Source organism: Physeter macrocephalus, chromosome 21 (genome assembly GCF_002837175.3).
Source record: "Physeter macrocephalus isolate SW-GA chromosome 21, ASM283717v5, whole genome shotgun sequence".
In the NCBI taxonomy this organism is placed as follows: Eukaryota; Metazoa; Chordata; class Mammalia; order Artiodactyla; family Physeteridae; genus Physeter; species Physeter macrocephalus.
In genome coordinates, this window is record NC_041234.1 from 53,151,260 (window position 1) to 53,171,090 (window position 19,831).

Below are 19,831 nucleotides of genomic sequence, written 5' to 3' on the forward strand. Positions count from 1 at the left end.
ATGCCGCGGAGTGGCTAGGCCCGTGAGCCATGGCCACTGAGCCTGCACGTCCGGAGCCTGTGCTCCACAACGGAACAGGCCACAACAGTGAGAGGCCCACGTACCACAAAAAAAAAAAATAATAAATAAATAAATAAATAAATAAATAAATAAATACAAAGAAAAAGTATTAAAAGGAGCAAACGAAAAACACAAATAACATATAAGGGAATGCCCATAAGGTTAACAGCTGATCTTTCAGCAGAAACTCTGCAAGTCAGAAGGGAGCGGCAAGGCATATTTAAAGTGATGAAAGGGAAAAAACTACAACCAAGATTACTCTACCCAGCAAGGATCTCATTCAGACTCAACTAAGAAATTAAAATCTTTATGGACAAGCAAATGCTAAGAGAGTACAGCACCACCAAACCAGCTTTACAACAAATTCTAAAGGAACTTCTCTAGGCAGGAAACACAAGAGAAGGAAATGACCTACAAGAACAAACCCGAAACAATTAAGAAAACGGTAATAGGAACATACATATTGATAATTACTTTAAATGTAAATGGTTTAAATGCTCCAAACAAAAGACACAGACTGGCTGAATGGATACAAAAACAAGACCCGAATACATGCTGTGTACAAGAGACCCACTTCAGACCTAGGGACACATAAAGACTGAAAGTGAGGGGATGGAAAAAGATATTCCATGCTAATGGAAATCAAAAGAAAGCTGGAATAGCAATTGTCGTATCAGACAAAATAGACTTTAAAAAAAGACTATTACAAGAGACAAAGAAGGACACTGCATAATGATCAAGGGATCAATCCAAGAAGAAGATATAACAATTGTAAATATTTATGCACCCAACATAGGAGCACCTCAATACAGTGCTCATGGAACATTCTCCAGGATAGATCATATCTTGGGTCACAAATCAAGTCTTGGTAAATTTAAGAAAACTGAAATTGTATCAAGTATCTTTTCCGACCACAATGCTATGAGCCTAGATATCAATTACATGAAAAAATCTGTAAAAAATTCAAACACATTCAGGCTAAACAATACACTACTTAATAACCAAGAGATCACTGCAGAAATCAAAAAGGAAATCAAAAAATACCTAGAAACAAATGACAATGAAAACACGACGGCCCAACAAATATGGGATGCAGCAAAATCAGTTCTAAGAGGGAAGTTTATAGCAATACAATCCTACCACAAGAAACAAAAAACAGCTTAAATAAACAACCTAAGCTTATACCTAAAGCAATTAGAGAAAGAAGAACAAAAAACCCCCCAAATTTAGCAGAAGAAAGGAAATTATAAAGTCAGATCACAAATAAACTAAAAATAAATGAAGGAAATGATAGCAAAGATCAATGAAACTAAAAGCTGGTTTTTGAGAAGATAAACAAAATTGACAAACCATTAGACAGACTCATCAAGAAAAACAGGAGAAGACTCAAATCAATAGAATTAGAAATGAAAAGGAGAAGTCACAACAGACGCTGCAGAAATAACAAAGGATCATGAGAGATTACTACAAGCAACTACATGCCAATAAAATGGACAACCTGGAAGAAACGGACAAATTCTTAGAAAAGCACAACCTTCCAAGACTGAACAGGGAAGAAATAGAAAATATAAACAAACCAATCACAAGCACTGAAATTGAGACTGTGATTAAAAATCTTCCAACAAACAAAAGCCCAGGACCAGATGGCTTCACGGGTGAATTCTACCAAACATTTAGAGAAGAGCTAACACTTATTCTTCTCAAACTCTTCCAAATTATAGCAGAGGGAGGAACACTCCCAAACTCATTCTACAAGGCCACCATCACCCTGATACCAAAACCAGACAAAGATGTCACAAAGAAAGAAAACTACAGGCCAATATCACTGATGAACATAGATGCAAAAATCCTCAACAAAATACTAGCAAACAGAATCCAACAGCACATTAAAAGGATCATACACCATGATCAAGTGGGGTTTAACCACTAAGTGCAAGGATTCATTAACATACACAAATCAATCATTGTGATACACCATATTAACAAAATGAAGGATAAAAACCATAAGACCATCTCAATAGATGCAGAAAAAGCTTTCGACAAAATTCAACACCAATTTATGATAAAAACTCTCCAGAAAGTAGGCATAGAGGGAACTTACCTCAACATAATAGAGGCCATATATGACAAACCCACAGCCAACATCGTCCGCAATGGTGAAAAACTGAAACCATTTCCAGTAAGATTAGGAACAAGACAAGGTTGCCCACTCTCACCACTATTATTCAAAACAGTTCTGGAAGTTTTAGCCATGGCAATTAGAGAAGAAAATGAAATAAAAGGAATCCAAATCGGAAAAGAAGAAGTAAAGCTGTCACTGTTTGCAGACGACATGATACTATACATAGAAAAACCTAAAGACTCTACCAGAAAACTAGTAGAGCTAATCAATGAATGTGGTAAAGTAGCAGGATACAAAATTAATGCACAAAGATCTCCTGCATTCCTATACACTAATGATGAAAAATCTGAAAGAGAAATAGAGATATCCCATGTTCTTGGATTGGAAGAATCAATATTGTGAAAATGACTATACTACCCAAAGCAGTCTACAGATTCAATGCAATCCCTATCAAACCACCAATGGCATTTTTCACAGAACTACAACAAAAAATTTCACAGTTTGTATGGAAACACAAAAAACCCCAAATAGCAAAAGCGATCTTGAGAAAGAAAAATGGAGCTGGAGGAATCAGGCTCCCTGACTTCAGACTATACTACAAAGCTACAGTAATCAAGACAATATGGTACTGGCACAAAAATAGAAATATAGATCAATGGAACAGGATAGAAAGCCCAGAGATAAACCCATGCACCTATGCTCAACTAATCTATGAGAAATGAGGCAAGGATATACAATGGAGAAAGACACCCTCTTCAATAAGTGGTGCTGGGAAAACTGGACAGCTACATGAGAATGAAAAGAATATAAAAGAATGAAATTAGAATATTCCCCAACACCATACACAAACATAAAATCAAAATGTATTAAAGACCTAAATGTAATGCAAAACACTATAAAAGTCTTAGAGGTAAACATAGGCAGAACACTCTATGACATATATCACAGCAAGATCATGTTTGACCCACCTCCTTGAGAAATGGAAATAAAACAAAAATAAACAAATGGGATGTAATGAACCTTAAAAGCTTTTGCACAGCAAAGGAAACCATAAACAAGACCAAAAGACAACCCTCAGAATGGAGAAAATATTTGCAAACGAAGCAACTGACAAAGGACTAATCTCCAAAATTTACAAGCAGCTCATGCAGCTCAATATCAAAAAAACAAACAACCCAATCCAAAAATGGGCAGAAGACCTAAACAGACATTTCTCCAAAGAAGATATACAGATTGCCAACAAGCACATGAAAGGATGCTCAACATCACTAATCATTAGAGAAATGCAAATCAAAACTACAATGAGGTATCACCTCACACCGGTCAGAATGGCCATCATCAAAAAGATCTACAAACAATAAATGCTGGAGAGGGTGTGGTCACTACTGGGCATATATCCTGAGAAAACCATAATTCAAAAAGAGTCATGTACCACAATGTTCACTGCAGCAATATTTACGATAGCCAGGAGATGGAAGCAACCTAGGTGTCCATCAACAGATGAATGGATAAAGAAGATGTGGCACATATATACAATGGAATATTAATCAGCCATAAAAAGAAACGAAATTGAGTTATTTGTAGTGAGGTGGATGGACCTAGAGACTTCATACAGAGTGAAGTAAGTCAGAAAGAGAAAAATCAATACTGTATGCTAACACATATATATGGAATCTTAAAAAAATAATGGTTCTGACGAACCTAGGGGCAGGACAGGAATAAAGACACAGACGTAGAAAATGGATTCGAGGACATAGGGAGGGGGAAGGGTAAGCTGGGACGAAGTGAGAAAGTGGCACGGACTTATATACACTACCAAATGTAAAATAGATAGCTAGTGGGAAGCAGCCGCATGGCACAGGAGATCAGCTCGGTGCTTTGTGACCACCTAGAGAGGTGGGATAGGGAGTGTTGGGAGGGAGACACAAGAGGAAGGAGATATGGGGATATATGTATATGTATAGCTGATTCACTTTGTTATAAAGCAGAAAGTAACACACCATTGTAAAGCAATTATACTTCAATAAAGATGTTAAAAATAAATAAATATATAAAATAATAATGATAATAAAAAGAACATTTTTTTAAAAAGCTAAACTGAATGCATAAATGCATGGTGACACTGTTCTAAGAAATTCAAATGAAATATTAAATTTGTCATAACTGTCTGAAGTACATACTATTTTTAACCCCCATGTTACTGATGAGATCTCTAATATCGTGAATCAGCATGGGCTGCTGGTCCCCTCTCTGAAAATCAACCTGCAGAAAAAACTACAGAAGGGAAAAGGAAACATGAAGTCCAGGAACTTATAGACACACACGTGTGTGCAACATCACTGGGGTGACACAACGGGCATCATATGCCATCTGAAGCAGAGTTACGGAAAAAATAATTCAAATTAAGCATGATAGGTGTACTTAAGGAAATAAGAGAAGACATTATCAATATGAAATTCAAATAAAAATTATCTTAAAAGTATCAAAATGAAATATTTTGGATAAAAATAATCATTGAAATAAATAATGGATAGTATAAATAGCAGGAGAGGTACAGCTGAAGAATAACTTAGTGAGTTTGGAGATCAGACTGAGACACTTTCCCAGAAGACAGCAGGAAAGGATAAAGAAATAGGAAATGCAAAAGAAAAGCTAAAAGATATGGAAGCTAAAATCAGATGGGCAGGCATTCAGTAATAATAGTCTCAGAAGGAGATGAAAATAAAAATGGAGAGGATGAGATTTTTGAGGAGTAACGGACACCAATTTCTCAGAACAACAGATCAAGAAACTGAGGCAGAGAAGTAAAATAACTTGATATGGTCAAGATTCAAACCCAGGTCATCTTGTCTGAGTGCTCTTGCCCTTCACCACCATGCTATACTGACTCAGGACTGAAGATCAATAAATTCAGCATCAAAGATAATTAAGGAGGAGTGGAATCAGCTTTGCCACTCTAGGATTTTTCAGTAACTAAAAGATGAAATCTATACTCTCCAGTATTACACACCTTGATAATATTACAAATGCCTTTCCATAAACTTACAGGACTGATTAAAAAGGAAGTGTGAAGAAGTAAAGAGGGCTTCCCTGGTGGCACAGTGGTTGACAATCTGCCTGCCAATGCAGGGGACATGGGTTCGTGCCCTGGTCTGGGAAGATCCCACATGCCATGGAGCAACTGGGCCCGTGAGCCACAATTACTGAGCCTGCGCGTCTGGAGCCTGTGCTCCGCAACAAGAGAGGCCGTGATAGTGAGAGGCCTGTGAACAGCAATGAAGAGTGGCCCCCGTGCGCCGCAACTAGAGAAAGCCCTCGCACAGAAACGAAGACCCAACACAGCCATAAATAACTAACTAAATAAATAAATAAAATTTATTTTAAAAAAAGAAGTAAAGAAAAGGGAACCCTTGTGCACTGTTGGTGAAAATGTAAATTGGTGCAGCCACTATGGAGAACAGTATGGAGCTTCCTGAAAAAAGTAAAAATAGAACTACCGTATGATCCAGCAATTCCACTCCTGGGTATTTATCCAAAGGAAACTAAAAAACTGACTCAAAAAGATATCTGTGAGATTGGGACTGACATGTATACACTGATGTGTATAAAATGGATGACTAATAAGAACCTGCTGTATAAAAAAATAAATAAAATAAAATTCAAATATTCAAAAAGAAAAAGATATCTATACCACTATGTTCAATGCAGCATTGCTTACAATAGCCAAGACATGGACACAACCTACGTGTCATCCATGGATGAATGGATAAAGAAAATGTGGTACATACAATGGAATATTACTGAGCCATATAAAAGGAAATCCTGCCATTTGTAACATGGATGGATGGTGAGGGTTATGCTAAGTGAAGTAAGTCATACTGAGAAAGACAAATATCGTATGATCTCACTTATATGTGGAATATAAAATAGCTGAAATTATAGAAACAGAGTAGAGTGATGGTTTCCAGGAGCTGGGGTGTGTGTGAGAGATGGAGAGATATTTGTCAAAGGGTACAAATTTACAATTATAAGATGAGTAAGTTCTGGTGATATAACGTACAGGGTGTTGGCTACAGTTAATAATACTGTATTGTATATTTGAAAGTTGCTAAGAGAACAGATCTTAAAAGTTCTCATAAAAAAAATTGTAACTATGTGTGGTGATAGATGTTAACTAGACATTGTGGTGATCATTTTGCAACATACACATATATCAAATCATTATGTTGTACATCTGAAACTAACATAATGTTATATGTCAATTATATCTGAATGGAAAAAAGTTGGGTATAAAAAGAAGAAAGTGTCAAGTCCTAGCAAAGGAGAGACTGCCTCATTTTACTATTTTCACAAGTTTATTCACATAACATATTAATGGCAGCACAGTAGAGTGTAGTAGTTAAAGAGTATGGGGTCTGGAATCACTGGACTAAGATCAAATGCAGGTGACACCACTTCTCTCTGTCATAATTTTATCACCTATAAAATAGAAATAAACTCTACTGGCTTTGTAAGGTGGCTATAAGGATTACATGATTCAGTGCTAATAAAGCCCTTAATACAGTACCTGGCTGCTGGGAAAACTGGACAGCTATATGTAAAAGAATAAAATTAGAACATTCTCTAACACCATGCACAAAAATAAACTCAAAATGGATTAAAGGCCTAAATGTAAGACTGGATACTATAAAACTCTTCGAGGAAAACATAGGCAGGACACTCTTTGACATACATAACAGCAATATCTTTTTGGATCTGTCTCCTAGAGTAATGAAAATAAGAACAAAAATAAACAAATGGGACCTAATTAAACTTAAAAGCTTTTGCATAGCAAAGGAGACCATAAATAAAACAAAAAGACAATGTACGGAATGGGAGAAAATATTTGTAAATGAAGTGACTGACAAGGGATTAATCTCCAAAATATACAAACAGCTCATACAGCTCAATATCATAAAACCAAAAAACCCAATCAAAAACTGGGGAGAAGGGTTTCCCTGGCGGCGCAGTGGTTGAGAGTCTGCCTGCTGATGCAGGGGACACGGGTTCGTGCCCCTTTCCGGGAAGATCCCACATGCCACGGAGCGGCTAGGCCCATGAGCCATGGCCGCTGAGCCTGTGCTCCACAACGGGAGAGGCCACAACAGTGAGAGGCCCGCGTACCGCAAAACAAAACAAAACAAAACAAAACAAAACTGGGCAGAAGACCTAAATAGAAACTTCTCCAAAGAAGACATACAGATGGCCAAAAAGCACATGAAAAGATGCTCAACATTGCTAATTATCAGAGAAATGGAAATCAAAACTACAATGAGGTATCACCTCACACTGGTCAGAATGGCCATCATCAAAAAGTCTACAAATAATAAATGCTGGAGAGGGTGTGGAGAAAAAGGAAGCCTCCTACATTGTTGGTGGAAATGTAAATTGGTATAACCACTATGAAGAACAGCACGGAGGTTCCTTAAAAAACTAAAAATAGAGCTACCACATGATCCTGCAGTCTCACTCCTAGGCATATATTCAGAGAAAACCATGGGCATATATCCAGAGAAAACCATAATTCAAAAAGATACATGCACCCCAATGTTCACTGCAGCACTATTTACAATAGCCAAGACACGGAAGCAACCTAAATATCCATTGACAGATGAATGAATAAAGAAGATGCGAGACACACACACACACACACACACACACACACACACACACTGGAATTATTACTCAGTGACAAAAAGGAATGAAATAATGCCATTTGCAGCAACATGGATGGACCTAGAGATTATCATACTAAGTGAACTAAGCCAGGCAGAGAAAGACAAATACCATATGATATCACTTATATGTGGAATCTAAAAAAAAAAAAAGTGATACAAATGAACTTATTTACAAAACAGAAAGAAACTCACGGACTTAGAAAACTTACGGTTACCAAAGGGGAAATGGGGTGGGGGGGAGGGATAATTTATGACGTTGGGATTAACATATACACACAACTATATATAAAATAGATAACCAACAAGGACCTACTGTATATCACAGGGAACTATACTCAATATTTTATAATAACCTATAAGGGAAAAGAATCTGAAAAGGAATATATAATATATATAAGACTTATGGAAAAACCCGAAGGAACATTTTTGCCAACCCAATATATTTACATATATCTGAATCACTGTCCTGTACACCTGAAACTAACACAATATTGTAAATCAACTATACTTCAATAAAAATAAAATCTCCGAAATGCACTCAAATACACACATTTCAGAACCATGTGCCTGTTTTTCTTTTCATAGCATTGGTAACTGTCACACTCTATATTTTATGTATTTACCTTGTTTATCGTCTGTCTCTCCCCACCCCCACTGCAATGGAAGCTTCACAAGAGCAGGGATTTTTGTCTGCTTTATACATTGCTGTAGCCCCAGGATCTTGAACAGTGACTGGCACACAATAGGTACAGAATACAATTTTGTGAAGTGAATGAAAGTCGGTTTCCTCCCTCCCTCCCTCCTCTTCCTCTTATCCTATGAATAGAGTGTTTGATCTCTGTTTTCACCCCCTTCTTTTTTCATAATTTCCAAGAGCTAGGAATAACTTTCAGGATCTTTAAGGCAGATTAAATGTCACACACACCCACCTTCTGCCTAATTCCTTAAAACTGCAACACAGGTCCAGGCATAAAATTGTCACCAGCTTGCTTCACATCCTTGTTTGGAATTAAGGAAACATAAATTAATTTGTTCTCACTTTCAACTAAAGTAAGGGCAGAAGTCGCAGGTTCAGAAACACTGCCTCTGATTTGGTAGCATGAGGACTTTTTCCTTAGTGGGTAGGAGGGGAAGCAATGCCTTTTAAAAATGCCAGCAGTCAGATAAAAAATACCTTTGTCTTTGGTGATTTATGTAAAATTTGTGTTCAATCTATGTCCAAAGTTTCCATGTTTAATTGACTTTGGAAGCAATAATAAAAGTCAAATTTTTATCAAAAAAAAATACAGTACCTAGCATAAAAAGCAGTCAAACGTTAGCTACTGTTCATTATTCTTCTTAATTCAAAGATTTAGCTGATAATAATTAGAAAGGCGACTCATACTCCTATATACCTTGTACTCACAGCAGTGGTAGAGCTTGTTAAAAATACAGATTCCTAGGGCCCACATCAAGAAATTGATTCAGTAAGTCTTGGATGAAGCCAGGAATCTGCATTTTTATCAAGCTGTCAGGTGGATATTAATGCAGGTTAGTCCAAGGCATGTCAACCATTGTCTTAGCTTGTAATTTTAGGACAAAAATGTATTTGTCATTGTCACTTTTATTGACTATTTGCTATGTACTAGGTATTATACCAGGAGCTGGGGATACAGTGATGAAGATATACTAATACAATCCCTGCCCGCATAGGCTAGTAAGAAGCATATAACCTAGAGAGAACAGGTACATCTTTGGATTTGTATATAAAACCAAAAAGTTTCTACTACTTAATTCATTTATTCAATGAGCATTTACTAAATATAAACCTGGTATTTTCAATTTCAGAATTTCCATGATCCATAGTAGTAGCTATTTCTAGTGCTTCAAAAGGAGACACATTTCCTTAAGTCTATCTCCAATTGCCTCCACTCCCCCAGCCCCTCTCCACCCCCACAATGGAATCTCACATTCCACCCCCAACTCTGCCAGCAAGACAATTCGTTTGTGTTGACGTCTCCATTAGCAGTGATTTGTAAAACAGCTTGCCTGAGTTAGGAAGGTTGCCATTTAGGGCCATCATTGGTACCATGTCCTCTTTAACCCAAATGTTCTCCCTAAAATACTTGTTGACTTTGGCTCCTTAGTTTTTCCTGTGTTATAAGGGGATACAATCAAAGTTAAGGTACAAAACAGCACTGTTAAAAATCATGTCAGTCTATTAACATGTATTTATTTTGTAGTTTGTGAAAGGATACTAGAAGCAACCCTTCAGTTTTAAAAATTACTACACTGGTATCACAGCTGGCTGTGAAGCAGACAATTCCTTTAAAGTTTTATGTATTATTTAAGGGGGAAAATCCTTGAATGTTAGAAAAAGTAACAGTTTGTAGTCAAATGCATGCTAACATCACTGGAAGTGATTATCAATGTCTAGTAATTAAATATTATCATATTCCCTCTTCTTGATTATAATTGATCTCTAAGGGAGTTAAAGCCTCAAATACCTATCTCTTCTGCAGCCTAGCTGGGATTATTGCCTCCGGCCTCTAAATGTTTTTAGTCTTCTACTGATCTGTCATATGTCAAGCTTAACCTTCTAAGGATCAGGACCTCATATGACTCCTCTGAAATTCCACAAATTTAAGTCTATACTGGTTTCAGAGAAATGAACCAAGTATAATGGCAATATTTATGACGATTATGGAAACAAAAATAGCAGCTAACATTTGAGCACTTACTATGCGCTAGGCAGTGTGCTCTACATGGATTATCTCTTCTGTGAGGTAGGTACCACTGTTTTCTCATCTTCTTAAGGGATGTGGGGCTTGGAAAGCTTATGTGGCTTGCCTAAAATTATACCCAAAAAAGGGTGATTGGCTGGTTACTTGCAAAAGGGACAGGGCTGAAACCATTTGCTGTTTTTACTGGGCATCAACCATCCCAGCAAATACTGAATAGGAGACTTTTACAACCTACAAAGAAATGGTAGAATTAAAACAATTTTTCTAGAGTTTAGCATGATTTCTGGTGGTCTGTTCTTATTCAGATGAATAATAATCATTTTTATGCCAGTGAATACAAATATAGAAACAATACTAAAACTTGTTGTAGTAAATAATAAACGTACTAAACTTGTGATAAAAGAGGCAGAGAAGTAGGAGATAATGACATCAAACCTCATATATGCTTCAATTATGAGCATAGCTCCTTAGAGGTGCATGTCAACAAAAATTGGGTTCATGTGCCACCATGTGGTTAATATGCTACAGGTTACTAAAACTTGCCCTACAATTAAATGGGTCCTTTCGAACCTTTATTCTCAAAGGTAAATGCATGCAACTTCCTGAAACAGGTTGATTAGCTAATTTTATACTTCACATCAAATTAGTTTAATGGAGTATATTTCTCTCTAATGTTAAGAATGACAAAGGTAAAACCTCATACTACCATCTGCTGGCTAATAAAACTGCACAATAACATCTCTGTTCAGTAAACTATGCTATGAGGTATTAAAACTTGAATGAAGGATTAAAGACAAAGGGAGAAAATTGTACACAACATCAGGGTAGAGGAAGTAAAGCCTCACTTTACGTACTTTAATTTAAATCCCCATTTTGTTTTCCCTATAATTATCAACATGCAGTCCATATTTAAAAAGACATAGGTAGTAAATGTTGGAAAAGGGAAGTGCAAAAAAAATTTCTATGCCAGTTTTACTGACATTTGTTTTCTTACTAAAGGGTACAGCGCTTAGGCTGTATACCCACTGAAGTATATTACGAAACATGACCTTGACCAAGATTTTTATCTCTGATATCTATATAATTCATAAGTTTATTACCAGAAGAGGTACTTTCCCCTAACATAATTTATATAAACGTTAACAGAGGTCAGATATTACTTTAATATTAAAAAAACAAACAGTTAAGAATCAGTCAACAAATCTTTATCACTAGAAACTTGTGTTAAAGTATTTATCAGTTTAGGTCATGTTGAAGTTTCAAAATGTCTGAGGAACATTATTACCCTGAACAACTGAAGAAATGCATAGACACTTGGTAGACATGATACAGGAGACCCTAAAATCAATATATTTTAAAATATGGTTCCACAGAACTACAAGACCATTATATTTCAAAAAGGAAAAAGCAACAGCACAAACAACAGCAAGAAACCAATGAGGGGATATAACAGAATATAATTCATGGGGTGGGGTGATGAATAGAGCTAAGATAGCTGATTGAATATAGAACTGAAGACATGAATTAAAGCTCCAATTCTCTTCCTTTTACATACCTGCTTCATTTCAACTTTACTGCTTGCAAAAGTAAGTCAAATTCTAACACCGATTTTCAATGATATATGGATCAATATGGAACAATAAAAAATACAGTTAAATATCACTATAAAGGTGACTTAAAAGGCCATATAAAAGTGTTAACAGTGGCTTCCCTGGTAGCGCAGTGGCTGGGGGTCTCCGCCTGCCGATGCAGGGGGCGCGGGTTCGTGCCCCGGTCTGGGATGATCCCGCGTGCCACAGAGCGGCTGGGCCCGTGAGCCATGGCCGCTGGGCCTGCGTGTCCGGAGCCTGTGCTCCGCAGCGGGAGAGGCCACAGCAGTGAGAGGCCAGTGTACCGCAAAAAAAAAAAAAAAAAAAAAAAAAAAAAAAAAAAAAAAGTGTTAACACTGCTTTATTCACTATGGATGAAAGAAAAGGAGCAAATACAGTTCTTGCCTTTAAAGAACTTCAGAGATAAAAAAGACAAGAAAAAGTCAAGTGGTTAATAAACTGAGATAGTAAATCTAATTAGAAAGTGAAGAAGTAAAAGAAAGTAAACAAGAACAGAAACACAGAAGAGAAGTTATATAATAATGACTTTAAGAGGAAGTGATGAGGCAGAAAGAGATAATAATCACATATCAAGTAAGTTGAAAATGAACACTTTTTCAAAGGACAAAGAAAAGTTAACTCAAAAAGGCATGCAACTTAATCATTATTTAGATAATAGCAAGTTAAGGGGGAAGTGAAAATGTACCATGTTTAGCAGTCTTTCGTCTTAAAAAAATATGTATAAAAGGGCAGGTGTTTGCAATTGTACTATAACATAGTAGGAACCAACTTTGAAATGTCTTTAAATAAGAGCAGGTTCAAACACCAAGAAATCCTTCACTGCAAATATAAAAAACACCTACTTGTACCCATTTCAGAGAGAACTAATTTTCAAAATCCCATTAAAGGAAATGAAAATCAAATAGTATTGGGCAAAGTTAAATGAAATTCTAAATACAAGCCCAGGGAACACAATTAACATTTACTGAGTACCTACATCATGCCTGGTACTTCTCTATCCCCATTGCTACCACCTTACTTCAGGCCTGCATTACCTCTCTCATGTGGATCATTTTAATAGCACACTAACAAGTATCTTATCCATTTTCTTTTCTCCAATCCATCCTGCACACTGACACCCAAAGTGATTTTTCTAAAATGAAAATTTGATGTTGGTCTTTTGTTTAAAATCATTAAATAGATTCCACAGCCTGTAACACAATGTCCAAACTCTCTAACTTCTACGATCTGATTCCCATCTACCTTTCCAGTCTTTCTCTCGCCTCTTCCCATGCCCACCCTTATACTCTACACCACTATCTCCTTACACTCCATTATTTATTTTAACTACCTGAGGTTCCTAACTTGCAATGCTGTTTTATGCACGTGTTTCTTTTTTTCTGCTCCTCCCCTTGAAGGGCCTTTATCTTTTGCCCTCATAGCAATGCATAGAGCTACCATGTCTATTTTCAACATCAGTTCAAGTCCTCCTAATGTCAGCTCCCCATCCCCAACTTTTCCAAGAAAGAACTGAATATTCCTTCCTGTACAGGGTGCCTGTACAGATTTCTATTACAGGACCCATAATTTTTATTGTTACGGTATGCTTATTTAGACTGTAGGCTCCTTGGGAGCAGGAACCTAGTCTTATTTACCAAAGTATCCTTACTAACCAGCACAATAAGTGGCACATCACAGGTACCTGCAAAGTTTTTAACCAATTAATAAATAAATAAGCTTCATTATTTAGGTTAAAGGTTTTTCACTGCCTACCAAAAGGTATAGTCTATCATCAGTGATTGAGTTCCATCATTTATTTCCTTGAAATGTCTGTTTCACTCCATAATCATCACCCTATTATATGTCCTCATCCTGCATTTTAATGCCACACTAATTTTCCAAAAGCCCACATTCATCATAAAAGAGCCCCATTCATGAACGTACAGTGAATACTATTTTACATCCAAATGCCTCCATTTACCTTTAATGTCTCTCCAAAAGCTGACCCTACCTTTACCTATCCAATTTCAACTCGCCATCTGGCCGATTTCTTCATCATACCTTGAGTCTGGTACATAAATTCTTACCTTTCCTTTCACCCAAACTGTTTCATCCTATATTCACACCTTATTCTTACTTAATCCAATTAAATACTAACCATCACTTATGGGCCAGTCTGATTTTTTCCATTAAAACTGTACCTGAATGCACCCCCCTCCATTTTTTAACCATATGCTATAGCGAATACATTCAGTACCAGTCACATCAGCACTTCATTCTTTTGTTAAGAATGTTACTTTTTTCTCTCCAAGTGGACTATCATCTCCTTTAGGTAAATCTCATATACATCCTATTGTATTTCCTTTTAGATCCCTAACAATTCTTAGTTACTATGATAGTAAGCCATCATTATATGGTACAGTGTTTTAAAAACTTTTTTTTTTTTTTTTGTGGTATGCGGGCCTCCCTCCGCTGCGGCCTCTCCCGTTGCGGAGCACAGGCTCCGGACGCGCAGGCTCAGTGGCCATGGCTCACGGGCCCAGCCGCTCTGCGGCATGTGGGATCCTCCCAGACCGGGGCGCGAACCCGGTTCCCCTGCATCGGCAGGCAGACGCGCAACCACTGCGCCACCAGGGAAGCCCAAAAAACTTTTTAAAAGCTTTTTAAAAACTAAAACAGTCCTCTTTTTAAATAAAATATTATGTTGCAGCCCAATACATAAAATCGATAAAAGGAGAGGGACTCTGATCGAAATGGGATGCAGAGCTTGGAGTGCTGCCCATCTGGCCTTCCCCTACTTGCTTAGCCACATGGTAGCCCTGGAGCACCTCTGCAAATCTCCTGAGGCTCTTTGGAATACAATTTGAAAACTACTGTGTTCAAGTTCTAGCTCTAACACTTATTGGCCATGTACCCTTGGGTAATCACAAACTCTCTAAGTTTCAATTTCCTGAGATAATGAGTATACATGAGAAAGGCCTTTGTAAACTTTAAAGCTTTCTATAAATCTGAGGAATTTACAACTTCACAAGCCGTGAGCTAAACTGGTTATATTATACAATCTTAACAATAGTTACATCACCCAATGGTACCGACTGTGAAAGCATTCTATATTTTAAAATCCACCTTTAGGGCTTCCCTGGTGTCGCAGTGGTTGAGAATCCGCCTGCCGATGCAGGGGACACGGGTTCGTGCCCCGGTCCGGGAAGATCCCACATGCCGCGGAGCGGCTGGGCCCGTGAGCCATGGCCACTGAGCCTGCGCTTCCGGAGCCTGTGCTCCGCAACGGGAGAGGCCACAACAGTGAGAGGCCCGCATACCGCAAACAAAATAAATAAATAAATAAAATAAAATCCACCTTTATTTAAAATAAAATAAAGCATTCTAAATATCATCCAATTCTGAGAATCCCAAGTCCTCTGCCTTGTTTCTTGTACTTAGAATTAACTTTCTCATCTCCATTTAGGGGCAATAACGTATAATGATTAAGAGGACATGCTTTTGAGTTGGGCAGACTTGGTTTGAAAGCCAGCTTTACCACGAATTAGGTGTGTAAACTTGGATAAGTTACATAAACCTCCCCAAGCCTTAATTTCCTCATCTCAAAAATGAGAACAGCACTATCAGCTTTTCAGTTGCTGCTAGATTAAGGAAAATAACCTGAACTAATTATTTAGCACGGAGTATGAAACCCAGTAAGAAATCAGTAAGTTAACTATTATTTTCCTCTTGGGAAGAGGTGTGGGAGAGTTGAAGCACTTTGCATTAAAGTAGCATTCAATATTCCTTTTCCTTTTTTTCGTGGGCAAAGGGTCATAGCACCAAAAACAAAATACAGTAAATAAAGTCTATAAATGAAAAAACATGACACCTTTGACAACTCAGAGTGCCAAGTTATAAAACAGATGGTTTCTTTCCAGATATCCTGTAACAATTAAATAGCATTTCTTTACTGCTGGATTTTTAAAATCTTCTTTAAAGCTTAGGCAATGTCTTGTTCTTCTTAATACACCTTCACAATACACTTCAAAGTCAGCAAATAATCAGTAAATGTTTATTAAATTAAACAGATTTCCTACAATCAGAAATTTACCATATAACAAATAACTTCAAAGCAACTATCTCTTTTCAACTTGGAATGGTAGCTTCCTATGAGAAATATTACTAATCATGGGCTATTTCTCATGAAAATTGAAGTTTAAAGTTAAGTTTAATTTTAGGAAAGAGGCTAATTAAATATAAAATCAGTCTCAATTTGAAAAAGGAAACTTCACTATTTTTAAAATTATAAACATAAATGTGTGCAAGTCTTTAAAGAATACTCTTTGCCATACAAAATTAAGTACCTGATAGGAAAGGTGTTAGAGATATGAGTTAAATAAAACAAGGCAAGTATACACTATGCAGTTTTTTTTTAAAGTAGAGATATATGTACCAATATGGAAAGATGTTCAAGAAACATCTAGGTGAAAAGAGCAAGTTGTAAAAGAGTATGTATGGTATGAGCCCATTTGTGTTTGTCTGCTTTTAAAGATATACAAACAAATCTGTTTGTGCACACAAAATTTTCTGAAGACTATTCAAGACCCCTACTCACATTCTATAATAATATAATTAAGAAAGGAAGCCAAATCACTATCAAATTAGTATTTCATAACATGGAAACTGAAATGACTCTTTTTTAAAAAGTAATATAAAAATGATAGATTTTAACCTTCATGTGGCCCTAAGCCATTATCAAAGAGATTTGATAGAGACTGTCACAAAAACTCTTTCCTAAATGCTCTATCAGTAAACTTTAAATGGAAGAAAAGTTCATTGATTACAAAAACAAAATATTTGCTTATATAGACAAAGGACATTTAAAAAATTTTCCCAAATGCTAAATATTCATGTTATTTTAATTGACTTATATACATTGAAAAATAACTGGAGAAATCACTGATTTATATTAATGTTAGAAATATATTTATTTATATTACCTTTTGTTTTAATTAAATGTTACAACCATATGAAGCACTAAGATACTGTTGAATTTTCTTTACAAATGACTGAAGTTTGGTAAAGTGACACTGTAACCCAGTAGTTGCTTTCCCAATTCTCTTAACAGCTACATGGAACATTAAGTGCTTAAATTTGAAACCAAGACAACAGGAACAGCACCTCCCCCAATAATCCCCCCCAAAATGATGTTTTAGATAATTAAAATAGGTTTAAATATATAAACTCTTTATTTATATCAGAGAACATACGGTTTTCTCATATGTTCAGTAGGGTCAAAATGATATCTACCATATTAAATTTCTATATTAATATTAAATACTGTTTTCTTAACCAAGAACAATGGACCAGAAGACAGATGTAGATACTATTCCTGTCTATACCACTTATTAGGTAAAAACTGGGCAAGTCATCAAATGCCTCTGACCCTAAGTTTCCCCATCTATAAAATGAGAGGACTTTCACGCTTGGAAATGTGGAAGTCCTACTTACTTTATGACAGTGAAAAATATCAAGTAGGAGACACTTTTATTTGCTGATTCTTAATTGCTATATGACAACAAAAAATGTTAAGGAAGAGACAATTAAATCTCATATATAATTATTAAAATTATGTATGCCCTCTACTGGAGATTATTAAAAGGGAACCATACTACTTCCTTTAAGGTTTCTACTCAGAAACCCTTTTCTGCAGGGCTGAATTTTTTATTTGGCATAAAATATGTGTTTCAGATTACACTATCTTTTGTGGTGTTATGTGGAGAATTGACCTCTCATTTAAATACAGTTTTATTCTCTTTGAAAAATTCTGAAATATAGCCTTAGTCAGATGAATAACTTTCATAGTAGGAATAAAATTTCCTTGGTCCATGTTAGTTTTTTTTTTTAAGCTAACAATTTAAAGATGTTTACCTTTGGCAGCATGGGAGTATCCCTTTTCTTCTTCTTTTCTGAATTAGGGTCATCTAACAAGTCTGGCTCAAAGGTATAAAGTTCAGTAAGCTCATTCATGGTAAAATGACGTTCAACTTGCTGTTGATCAACAACTCGAAAAGACAGTGACTGCTTAGTTACTTGCCGATCATAAATCTTATCTTCCATGGTTCCCTTTGTAAAAAAGAATGAATACACAAATAAATAAATTTTGTAAACATGAAACTTAATCACAAAGAATATAGGTTATTGGTTACTACAAAATAGCAGAACTTCGTAGTAATATACTGCCATGAAGCAAATTTTATGTACAATGCTGTTTAATTAATGAGAGATTTTTATGTTCAAAGTAGTTTACAATGACAAAAAAGAAAACTATATTACTGATAATCATCTAAATTTTTTCACCAATATGCATTCGTTGCTTTAAATAATTCTGTACTTGGTGGAAGCAGGAGAGCAGAGGGATACCAAGGTAAACAGAATAAAAGAGTACATGAAATAAGATTTTAGGAGGTTACTGATGTAAGAATGCAAGAGAACAGTTTAATTCCTTTCCAATGGAATACAATAAGCTCTCAACAATCACTATAAACTGTCTTTATGTAATTTAAGTCTTACTTTCCATAACTTCAGGACAAAAAAATAATAACTAAAATGCCAATCTATTATATATTCCATATGGCATTTTGAACTAGAATGTAAAGGAGCTCTTAATCTAAATAACAGGAAAGAGTTTACAATGTAGTTCTCCAACTATATTATATACTTTTATGTATGAGCAAGGATATACCAATAAAACCCAATCTCTGGTTGAGAAGCCCAGATTTGGAGGCAGGTAGAGAGGGTAGCATCTGCTCCCAAAGATGTACCAGTTAAAAGGGCAACTTGAGGGACTTCCCTGGTGGTGCAGTGGTTAAGAATCTGCCTGCCAATGCAGGGGACACGGGTTAGAGCCCTGGTCCGGGAAGATCCCACATGCCGCGGAGCAACTAAGCCTGTGCACCACAAATGCTGAGCCTGCGCTCTAGAGCCCATGAGCCACAACTACTGAAGCCTAGGCACCTAGAGCCCAGGCTCCGCAACAAGAGAAGCCACAGCAATAAAAAGCCCACGCAGCGCAATGAAGACCCAACACAGCCAAAAATCAATCAATCAATAAATAACATTTTTTTAAAAAAGGGTAACTTGATTCTATGAACCTGTATTATATTCAACTGCATCTACTTCTTTGATTTCATTTATTTTCCTTAAATTTCAGCTTCTGTTTTTTAATACCTGAGTTTATATGTAAAGGAAATTACTTGAATATTCTTGACTAGAAATATTAAATATTCTTTGCAATGATTCTTTGTTATTATAATACATTACCTGTTTCTTCCTATTTACCCACACTCTTCAAACTAAGAGAACATCTGGTGACCAGTGAAAACAATGATCATTTGACCTTCACATCTATAAGCAAATTAGATTTAGTTATTGGCTTTTCTACTTATGCTAAGTAAGAGAATTATAAATGTTTAAATTTCTTGAACTAGCAAGAAAATGCTAAATCTGTATACACAGGCAAATCCATCTCAATCTGACAAAGGTGACATTAGAGACCTGGACAAACTACAAAACAGAAAATCATGAGGGGCCAAAATTGACTTATGCTGCTTTATGAATAGGAATGATGTTTTCAAC

The 19,831-nt window shown here is 36.2% G+C and overlaps 1 protein-coding gene across 1 annotated transcript in view; it reads right to left on the reverse strand.

The window, feature by feature from the left end:
* Positions 1 to 19,831, reverse strand: part of ATRX (ATRX chromatin remodeler) — a 253,134-nt gene that overhangs the window by 17,668 nt on the left and 215,635 nt on the right. Inside the window, exon 30 of the mRNA XM_024129533.3 lies at positions 18,125 to 18,319. Within this exon, the coding sequence (XP_023985301.1) occupies positions 18,125 to 18,319 (195 nt within the window). The remainder of the gene's footprint in view (positions 1 to 18,124; positions 18,320 to 19,831) is intronic.